Source organism: Nicotiana tomentosiformis, chromosome 2, assembly GCF_000390325.3.
Source record: "Nicotiana tomentosiformis chromosome 2, ASM39032v3, whole genome shotgun sequence".
Classification (NCBI taxonomy): Eukaryota; Viridiplantae; Streptophyta; class Magnoliopsida; order Solanales; family Solanaceae; genus Nicotiana; species Nicotiana tomentosiformis.
The window spans coordinates 161,909,086-161,920,582 of NC_090813.1; the positions used below are offsets into that span (position 1 = coordinate 161,909,086).

Below are 11,497 nucleotides of genomic sequence, written 5' to 3' on the forward strand. Positions count from 1 at the left end.
GGAAATGTAATCAGGGGTTGGTACCCTGTATTACTGAAAAGAATGTAGTCATGGGATGGCGTCCTGTATTACTGAAAGGAAATGTAACTAGGGAATAGCACCATGTATTACGGAAAGGAAATGTAACCAGGGGATGGCACCCTATATTACGGAAAAGAAATGTAACCAAGGGATGGTGCCCTGTATTACTGAAATGAAAATAAATCCCCTTGGCGAAAGGTTTCTACCTAGGTTAAACTGTGAAAAGCGAGCTTGGGCGAAAAGTACTTCTACCCGGAACTATGAGCTGGACCCCCCTAAGAGAAAAGATTCTACCTGGGTTAAGCTACATAAAACAACCTGAGGGAAGAGTACTTCTACCCATAACTATGAGCTAGATCCCCCTAGGTGAAAAGGTTCTACCTGGGTTAAGCTACGAAAAATAACCTGAGAGAAGAGTACTTCTACCCGGAACTATGAGATGGATCCCCCTAGGCGAAAAGGTTCTACCTGAGTTAAGCTACGAAAAATAGCCTGAGCGAAGAGTACTTCTATCCGGAACTATGAGCTGGATCCCCCTAGGTGAAAAGGTTCTACCTGGGTTAAGCTACGAAAAACAAGCTTGGGAGAAGATTACTTCTACCCGGATCTATGAGCTGGATCCCCCTAGGCAAAATGGTTCTACCTGAGTTAAGCTACTGTAAAACAACTTGGGCGAAGAGTACTTCTACCCAAAACTATGAGCTGGATCCCCCTAGGCGAAAAGATTCTACCTGGGTTAAGCTACGTAAAACAACCTGGGCGAAGAGTACTTCAACTCGGAACTATGAGCTGGATCCCCCTAGGCGAAAAGGTTCTACCTGGGTTAAGCTACGTAAAACAACCTGGGCAAAGAGTACTTCTACCCGGAACTATGAGCTGGATCCCCTAGGCGAAAAGGTTCTACCTGGGTTTACTACGTAAAACGTCCTGGACGAAGAGTACTTCTACCCGGAACTATGAGCTAGATCCCCCTAGGCGAAAAGGTTCTACTTGGGTTAAGCTATGTAAAACAAACCTGGGCGAAGAGTACTTCTATCCGAAAATATGAGCTGGATCCCCCTAGGCAAAAAGGTTCTACCTGGGTTAAGCTACAAAAAATAAGTTTGGGCGAAGAGTACTTCTACCCGGAACTATGAGCTGGATCCCCCTAGGCGAAAAGGTTTTACCTGGGTTAAGCTACAAAAAATAAGAATAGGCGAAGAGTACTTCTACCCGGAACTATGAGTTGGATCCCCCTAGGCGAATATGTTCTACGTGGGTTAAGCTACGAAAAATGGGAAGTATAAAAAGTAGTGATGCATGCTAAAAAATAAAACAAAAATGGAGATTTTGAGGAACTTACCTTTGGTGACATTTGTCCTTTGAGAATTTCCATTCTGCACTGCTTTGTTCCTGCTTCAAACACAGAAAAATTGTGAGTTTTTAAAGTGGTGGTCAGTTTGTGGCCTTGATGCCTTGAGTAGTGTGAATTCACTGGTACTATCGTCGAAGAATCGATTCTGTCAGTGTGGTACCGAGATGCTCGGATACTCTGTATCACATTGGGGAGACCTTGGTTTCCGATGTTCCTCCCGATTGTTTCATACCCGGATGTCCAGGGTACCGTTAACCCTTGTCCCTAAGGCAAGGCAAATTTCCTTTAAAATCGAACTTAGTTGTCTTGCACCTAGTACCAGTTTATGTTTGTAGTTCTTATCAACCTTTCCCACGAAGCAAGTCTTGCTTAGGTGACCTTTTCAGTTTCTTTGAGACACTTTGTTCGTCTAATCAAAAGAGATCACAGATAGATTTGTGCCTTCATCAATTCCGTATATGCCCCAAATTATGCTTGGTATTACAGGGAAACTGTAATCAGTTTTGCATCCATTTCTTTTCCTTTCTTTTGATGCAAGATTAGATCGAAAAAGGACTTAAAGAAAAATTATGGGTTAAAATAGAAAAGCAATTGAAAGTGAAAAAAAAAAAGGAATTGTTTCTAAACAAAAGGTGCCCATTTCGGGGGAGAGGAATAGGGAGACTTATCTGGAGGTATGTGCAATTTCAATGAATCATGACATGCATTTTGGACTGGACACTTGATCCGTCTGAGCTATCTAATTCTCAAAATCCATCGCAATATTCAACTTGAAACTTTCTTGGTTGTGCTCATACCGGAGTATCAAAGACCCTCATTCGGCTAGTAGCGCCCTTTGCAGGTTTTCGCTAACTGACATCTCTCATTTCTTTTCTCACCATCTCCTTATGGTGCTCTTTGTGAGTTTTCACTACAAGACTCTCTCATTTTCATTTTCTCTGCTCGGCATCGCCCTATGGTGCCTGTGAGGGTTTTCACCAATAAGACTCTCTCATTTTATTTCTCTCATTTTGGTTGCATCAGATCCAAATGATTGTATCCTCTAATTCTTGAACATTCTCGTTGATTGGTCGGAAGGACTTGAGAAGGATTTGGGTAAAAAGAATTTGGATTGAATTACAACTTTGGGACCTTTCAGGCGAAACCATCGCCGAACCATTGTAACATCTGCCCCAGTTTTAACTTTTTTTCGGGAATGTGGATTTTTTGTTTAGGTGTGACTGAACCCCAGAGAGAGGCTGCCTACGTATCCTTTCGGAATCAAGTCAAACGTAGTTCAATAACTCCGAAGATTTTTTTTTTTTACAAGTACACGAGTTCCTAAAGGAGGGAAAACCAAGAAGACAAACATGTCTCAAAAGGGTTAACAAAAGGGTGACACTTATTTGGGGTAGTGAGCAAAGATAGCCTTCGTTATCTCGATCTGAGAAAATCGATGCATGGAAGTTCTGCAGTGGGTATGTATCAAACATAATATCTTTTAACTGCATCTGCGTTAATAGTCATGTCTGGTACAAGTCCTTCTTCATCTACCAAGTGCAAAGCCCCTTTTGGTAACACATTCTTGATGTAGGGTCCTTGCCAGTTCGGGGCGAACTTTCCTTTAGCTTCTACCTGGTGCGGAAGGATGTGTTTTAAAATAAGCTGGACTACCTCAAAGTGCCTCAGGTGCACTTTCTTATTATAAGCGCGTACTATTCTTTGTTGGTATAACTGGCCAAAACACACTGCTGCTAGTCGTTTTTCATCAATCATCATTAGCTGCTCTAATCTAGTCTTGACCCACTCGGTGTCTTCAATCTCTGATTCCACAATGATTCGGAGAGAGGGAATTTCAACTTCAGCCTGTATTCCAGCTTCAGTTCCATAAACCAACAGATAAGGAGTTGCACCCACAGATGTGCGAGCAGTCGTGCAGTATCCCAAAAGAGCAAAAGGCAACTTTTCATGCCATTATCTGGACCCTTGGATCATCTTCCTAAGGATACTCTTGATATTCTTGTTAGCTGCTTCAACGACTCCATTAGGTTTAGGCTGGTAGGGGGTAGAATGGCGATGCACAATTTTAAATTGCTCGCATACCTCCTTCATCATATGACTATTTAGATTGGTTGCATTGTCAGTGAAAATGGTCTTTGGGATACCAAAGCGACAGATGATGTTGGAATGAACAAAATCTACCACTGTTTTCTTGGTGACTGCCTTGAAGTAACTGCCTCCACACACTTAGTGAAGTAATCAATGGTGACCAGAATGAATCTATGCCCATTTGAAGCCTTTGGCTTGATTGTCCCAATAACATCCATTCCCCAAGAAATTAAAGGCCAAGGAGAGGACATGGGATGCAACTCTGAAGGAGGCGAGTTAATTGGGTCACCATGAATCTGGCATTGGTGACATTTGCGAATGAAACTAAAGCAATCTCGCTCCATAGTAAGCCAATAATACCCTGCCCGCAGAATCTTCTTCACCAAAATATATCCATTCATGTGAGGTCTGCATACCCCCGAATGCACTTCACTCATGATCCGCTCAGCTTCTGTGGCATCTATGCATCTCAATAAGTTCAAATCTGGGGTCCTTTTGTACAAAATTTCCCCATTCAGGAAGAAACCGCCGGCGAGCTGCCTTATAGTTATTTTTTTATCTCCCTTGGCATGCTCTGGGTATTCCCTTGTTTTCAAGAATCGTTTTATGTCATGGTACCAAGGTTCACCATCTGGTTCTATCTCAATAGTATTGCAGTAGCCGTGTTGATTCTAAATTTGGATTTGCAGTGGATCAATATGGGTATTGCCTGGATAAGGGAGCATCGAGTCTAAGGTAGCCAAGGCATCGGCTAGCTCATTGTGAAATCTGGGAATGTACCTGAATTCGATGGATTTAAATCTCTTGCTCAGGTCTTGTACACATTTTCTGTATGGAATAAAATTGATGTCTTGAGTCTCCCATTCACCTTGGGCTTGCCGGATAAGCAAGTCAGAATCTCCTATAACCAATAGTTCATGCACATACAGATCGAGGGCCATTTTTAGACCCATTATACAAGCCTCGTATTCTGTTGTATTATTGGTATAGAAGAAATGAAGTCGGGCCATTGTAGGGTAATGTTGTCCAATAGGTGAGATAAGGATTGCCCTGATCCCAACTCCCTTGATATTGACAGCCCCATCAAAATACATTTTCCATATACGGATGTCATCCGAAACTACTTCCTCTATTGAGTTGACCTCTTCGTCTAGGAAGTATGTGCTCAGTGGCTTATAATCATCATCAATTGGATTCTCTGCCAAATGATCTTCCAAAGCCTTTACTTTCATTGCGGTGCGAGTGACATAGACGATGTCGAACTCTGTGAGCAGAATCTACCATTTTGTGAGCCTTCATGTGGGCATTGGCTTTTGAAAGATGTACTTCAAAGGATCCATTCTGAATATGAGGTAAGTCATGTAGTCTAGGAGATAATGCCTCAGCTTCTGAGCGACCCAAGTCAAAGAACAACATGTTCTTTCTAAAAGGGTATACTTAACCTCATAATTGGTGAACTTCTTGCTCAAATAATAGATTGCATGTTCCTTTTTGACTGTCGCATCATGTTGCCCCAAAACATATCCAAAGGAATTATCCATCACCGATAGATATAAAAACAAAGGTCTACCAGGTTCTGGTGGGACCAGTACAGGGGGTTTTGACAGATAATCTTTGATCCTGTCAAAAGCTTTTTGGCAATCGTCCGTCCACTTGATAGCAATATCCTTTTTCAGGAACTTAAAGATGGGCTCACATGTGTTTGTGAGCTGAGCAATGAACCTACTAATGTAGTTCAATCTCCCGAGCAAACTCATGACTTCAGTTTTGTTCTTCGGGGGTGGCAGATCTCGAATGGACTTTATCTTAGATGGATCCAATTTGATGCCTCTACGGCTGACTATAAAACTGAGGAGTTTCCTATATGGCACCCCAAATGCACACTTAGATGGATTGATTTTAAGGTCATACCTTCGAAGCCGTTCAAAAAATATTTTCAAATTGCGCACGTGATCAGCCTGTGTCTTTGATTTTATGATGACATCATCGACATTTACTTCAATCTCTTTGTGCATCATATCATGAAAAATGGTGGCCATGGCCCTCATGTAAGTTTCCCCCACATTCTTTAAACCAAATGGCATAACCCTGTAACAATAGGTACCCCATGGAGTGGTAAAAGCGGTCTTTTCTGCATCATCCTCATCCATTAGAATCTAGTAGTATCCGGCATAGCAATCCACAAAAGATTGTATCTCATGCTTAGCGTAGTTATCTACAAGTATGTGGATGCTTGGTAAAGGAAAATTATCCTTTGGACTTGCTTTGTTCAGGTCCGTGTAGTCAACACAGACTCTGGTTTTTCCGTCCTTCTTTGGCACAGGCATAACATTTGCCACCCAGGTGGTGTATCGTACGGCTCTAACTACATTGGCGCTCTGTTGCTTCATTATTTCCTCTTTGATTTTATCACTCATGTCCATTTTAAATTTTTGTTGCTTCTGTGGGACTGGTGGAAACTCAGGATACGTGGGAAGCTTATGAACCACTAAATCGACACTTAAACCCATCATATCATCATAAGACCAAGCAAACACATCTTTGTATTCAAATAAAATTTGAATCAAGGCATCTCTAGTTTCTTGTTCAGCGTGAATGCTTATCTTTGTTTCTCTAACTTCTTCATGAGCTCCGATATTAATTGGCTTAGTTTTATTGAGGTTGGGCCTAGGCTTGTTTTCAAATTGTTCCAACTCTCTTTTTATATCCTCAACAGCCTCATTTTCATCATATTCGACCTCTTGATGCAATATTTCAATATTAGACAACTGTTTAAGATCTGGGTGTGAATTCTGCATGCATGTCATGTTATTACAGCCGGCATTAACAAAACTGAAATGGAAACAAAATGACAAGATTTAGGAAAAAGAAAAGATACAATAAAAAATTGAACTGCATTTCATTGAATTTGAAAGGATAGAAGAGTTAATATCAAAACAAAATAATCATACTAAGATGTTTTGATTACAACCCTGAAAGTAACCCAAAATATAAAAAGAAGCTGCAAAAGCAAACTACCAAGACTCTTTCCTTGTGGGAAGAGGAGTTGCTTCCCAATTGTTGAGCATGGTGTCTGGGCTAATTAGTTGCACATCGACACGGCTAATGCCTTCACCAGCCTGGATCATATTCACTTCAGAAAGCATCTAGCTGAGGCCATGGCAAATTTCATCAATGTTTGCCTGTACCGAGGAATTTTGACCCTCTTGGAGACGTGGCTTGACAAAAGTGTACAAAATGTGAGGGATGGGTTGCTGCAAGACCCAACCATGCTTTTTGCAGTGCTTAGCTTTATCTTCATCTACTTGTGTTGGCCTGAAACCTAAGCCAAAAGTACCCTTGTTGCTAAAGGGAGAGATGGATTCCGAAATTCCTTGCAATGATGCCCCCAAGCCTTTTCCTGGCTCATAACCTTGTCTCAGCATAAGTGCATCCACCATTACAGATGTGGAGGAAAGACGAAGATGCAGAATGGGCTTTCCTTCCTCAATGTGGTCCACAACAACCACTTCAAAAGCCTGATAGATAATGGACTCGCACCCTTCCTTGGCCTCAATACACGTAATTAACGGATCTTTATAAATGGATAATTCGTCTTCTCCGTGAACAATAATCCCTTGCCTGTCATATTCGAACTTGAGCATCTGATGCATGGTGGATGGCACAGCTCGAGCCGTATGGATCCATGGCCTTCCAAGAAGAAAGATATAAGAAGTTTCCATGTCCACTACTTGGAAGACAATTTCAAAATCAACCGGCCCAATCGTCATAGTGAGGTTGATCTCCCCAATGGTATCTCTCGCTGAGCTATCAAAAGCCCGAATGCGAATATTGCTGGATCGGATTCTATTTGTATTGATATTCATACTTTGTAAGGTAGAGAGAGGGCATATATCTACACTCAAGCCTCCATCAACCATGACTCGCTTTACATAATGCCCCTCACATTTGACAATCAGGTGCAAAGCCTTATTATGCCCGGCTCCCTCCTCTGGAAGTTCATCATCAGTAAAGGAGATTTTGTTCACCTCGAAAAATCTATTGGCTACCTTCTCTAACTGATTCACAGTGGTCTTCTCTGAGACATGTGCCTTGTTCAGGATCTTGATTAGTACACGGGCATGCTCTTCTGAGTGTATGAGCAGAGATAACAGAGAGATTTGAGCAGGAGTCTTTCTCAACTGGTCAATGATTGAGTAATCCTGAACTTTCATCTTTTTCAAAAACTCTTCTGCCTCTTCTTCAGTGACTGGTTTCTTTATTGGCATTTGGCCTTCTCTGATTTGATTGGCCTTCCTCAACTCTTCAAAGAGTAACACCTCACTGATCGAGTCAAACCTCCAATTTCCCCCACTTCTTCTATGATTTCCTTGCCTTTGTAGGTCACCACAATTTTGTTGTAGTTCCAGGGAATGGTTTTCGTGTTTGTCACACGGGGTTGTATGGCAAGCTTGATTATGATATGCTCTATTATACCGCTCGTACCACCCTGATTCTGCCTTGTGATGAGGCGGCCTCCAAGGACATACAACCTTAGACTTGGAACATTGGAGCAAACTTCCAACCTTGAGATATTGGGAACAAATAAAGTTGCCTTTTCTAAGCTCGGGGCGCCTTTCACAATCAACGGCACATCTTGTCTTGGACTTACTTCCAGTTTGGTTCTCTCTTGAATCGTTCCCGCTGTCATTTCTGCTTGACCAACCGGCTTGTATTCTTGATCTCGGCCAATCATTCCCACAAAATGAACATAATTGTGTACTGGCAACGGGTTATTGGTCACATTAGGAGGTTCCTCGCCATTCGTGACTACAATCAATTTTTCAGCAATGAGTCTTTTTATGGCTCTTTTCAGGGTCCAATAGTCATCACTGCTATGCCCCGGAGCACTTGAATGATATTCACATCTAGCATTTGCTTGAAATCCATGTGAATCGGGATACATATGTTAGGGAGTGATGGGTCCAATCACGCCCATCTGCTTCAACTTCTGGAACAGACTAGAGTATGATTCAGCCAATGGAGTAAATTTTCCCACCGGTCTCTACTCTCGACCATAATCCTGCCTAGGACGAGCATTGTAGGGTGCCCGAAAGTTTTATTGCTGAAGTCGGGGGAAACTCTGAGGAATTGGCGGGGGATAGTAATGTTGAGGGTAGCTGGATTGCCCATGCTGAACTTGCACATAAGGGTGTGGTGCCCCTCTTTGAACTTCCCTGGATCCTGAAGTCATCATGGACCCTTCATCTCTCTTTTTTCTATTTGCCAAACTTCCCAACCCATTTTGGATAGCTTGGGTGGTGGCTTTAAGAGCAACTTGACTTACAATTCTGCCAGTCTTGAGGCCATTTTCGACCATCTCCCTTATCTTAATTGCTTCTGCAAAAGGTCTACCCATCGCGGACATCATGTTCTAAAAGTAATCAGGCTCTTGAGCCTCCAGAAAAACAGTGATCAACTCATGGTTATCCATGGGTGGCTTAACCCTAGCCGTTTTCTCCCTCCACTTTATGGCATATTCCCTAAAGCTTTCAGTCGGCTTTTTCTTCATATTGGACAAGGAATTGCGATCTAGTGCAATATCAATGTTGTATTGGAATTATTTGACGAAGGCCTGGGCCATGTCATCCCAGACATGCCAATGAGAGATATCTTGGTCAATGAACCATTTGGAGGCTACCCCCACAAGACTTTTCCCAAAATAAGCCATCAATAATTCTTCTTTTCCACCTGCACCCCTCAGCTGGTTGCAGTACCTTTTCAAGTGGGGGATAGGGTCGCCATGTCTATCATACTTCTCGAATATTGGGATCTTGAACCCTAGTGGCAAATGGATGTGAGGGAACATGCATAAATCGCTGAACGAAACACTTTTGTGACCACCTAGTCTTTGTATGTTCTTTATGTTCTGTTCGAGACGTTTCATTTTCCTGGCCATTTCATCCGGCTCAACCGACTTGGCAGGCTTTTCATTTTCCACTGGTGACTCGTATTGAGGAGTCAGATTGTATGGAGCCGAGACCTTGAAAGCCATATTTGGAGAATAGTATTGGCCATCATAAGCATGAGATGGTGGCTCGTTGTTTGGCCTCGTCACAGGAAGTGGTGGCAGGATTGTATATACCGGTACGCCCGACACGACGAGAGAAGTGTTCCTGACCGATGCGACTGGAGGTCGCACATTAAAGGTACCGGGGCAGCATGGAGGCTGTAGTATGGCACATACCCTGGTGGTAGAATGTGATCGCTCATTGCATGGAGCGGTGGTTGAGTAGACCGGAGTACGGTGGAAGTTCCCTCTGAGGGACCCTGGGGTGGAGGCTCACCGGAAACCTAAGCTTGATATACATCAGACAGTTGTTGTCTCAATTTTCATATTTCCTCCGACTCTTGATCAACTGACGGACCCTGGGGATTGTCACTGAGCAACTCGATTTCATCACTGTTATCCATTACTACCGTTCCCTTTGATCTGGTGAAGTATTGATGTGTTGCCAGTTTCACCACAAACCAACCACCTTAAGCTTACTATATAAGAGACATCAAACATGTTAGGATTAGGCATTCTGTAGATATGAATCACACGTAATATGCCACGCTCCTAACATTATCACCATTTATTTTTATTTTTCCCTCACACCTCATTTTGATCCCTCATCTTAGAATCGTTGAAAAATATTTTGATCGAACCTTTTGTGGGTTGCCTACGTATCATGTCGCCGCATGAATCAGATCATTACGTAGTTCAGGGAGATCGGGAATAGACTGACCCATTTTTCTTTTCTTTTTTTTATTTTATATAAAGACTTTTAAATATATTTGTTTTTGAGTTTTTTTTTATGGAATTTTGAATTTTTTATTTTTTATTTTTTTTAAAAAAAGAAGGAATTCTAAAGAAGGAAGAAAATATTTTGGATTTTGATTTGAATTTTTTTTATTCTTTTTTTTCGAATGAAAGATTTCGGAAAAGAAGGAAAATATTTTTGGATTTAATTTTTTTTTTTTTTGGATTTTCTAAGGAAAGAATTCTAAAGAGGGAATCAAGGAAAGGGAAAATATTTTTCACAATTGGGGACGGAACCGATGAGGTTGCCTACGTATCTCATATCCGGTGAGAATCAGACCTGCGTAGTTTGGTCAGTTTTGACACAACAGGGAAAACATGATTTTTTGACTCATTTTGAAATGACTTTTCTTTTTCTCTCTTTTTTTTTAAATTTCGGCAGAGTTTCAGAATTTTTCAAATAACTGGGTTTTTCAAAACCAGGTGAATTTTCCTTTTCCTACCCCGCTCTTGGTTTTTCTTGATTTCCTCCCCTATTCTAGAAGCCGATCAACGTGCAAGCCAAAATAAATAAATGCACAAATAGCACGTAGGATGCATCAGGATGGTCTTTTAATTTTGGGTACACCTGTCCTAGATGGACTCAACCCCTGTGTTGAGTCCCCAAAGTCAAATGCACATGATGCAAACAAAAGTTCCTACTAGGGATCTGGCATGAGCCTATGTTATTCTAGGTTTAAAATCCTAGAGGGGGGAGGGGTGTTTTAGACCTGGCTTACCTAAGCGGACAGCTCGAGCTAAGGTGGGGGCAACGTACCGGGAGCACGAAAGTCTACCCGACCTAGTTGTTGATCCAGCCTCGTTCTATTTGGTATGACCTCTAATAGAAAGGTGAGCCACGTGCACGTGTGCACTATAAATTCATAAGACTCAGAAGGGAGGCATAAGAAGGCAGTTTATACAGTTCAAATAATATCAAAGCGGTAAATGAGCGGCAATTAGCACATTAGGTTCACAAACACAGTAATATCAACAATCAAGAAATCCAAGTATAGATCACATTACAAGCTCGAATTCTGAACCCTGAACCAGAAGTTCTGGGTTCTTTTCCCCAGCGGAGTCGCCAGAGTAATCACACCTCCTTTTCTACCCCAAAAGATATGTATTTGTTATGGATTGTGGGTTAAAGAATTTTTTCAATTAAAGTGACAAACTTGAGTATGGATTAATTTATTTACAAAGTCGCCATT

The 11,497-nt window shown here is 41.8% G+C and overlaps 1 protein-coding gene across 1 annotated transcript; it reads right to left on the reverse strand.

The window, feature by feature from the left end:
• Positions 1–2,839: 2,839 nt before the first annotated feature.
• Positions 2,840–4,695, reverse strand: LOC138905962 (uncharacterized). Its single transcript, XM_070194476.1, has 3 exons — positions 4,244–4,695; positions 3,458–3,587; positions 2,840–3,220 (listed from the first exon to the last, which is right to left on the reverse strand). The coding sequence occupies exons 1-3, from the start codon at positions 4,693–4,695 to the stop codon at positions 2,840–2,842; spliced, it is 963 nt and encodes a 320-aa protein (XP_070050577.1).
• Between the last annotated feature and the right edge of the window lie 6,802 nt (positions 4,696–11,497).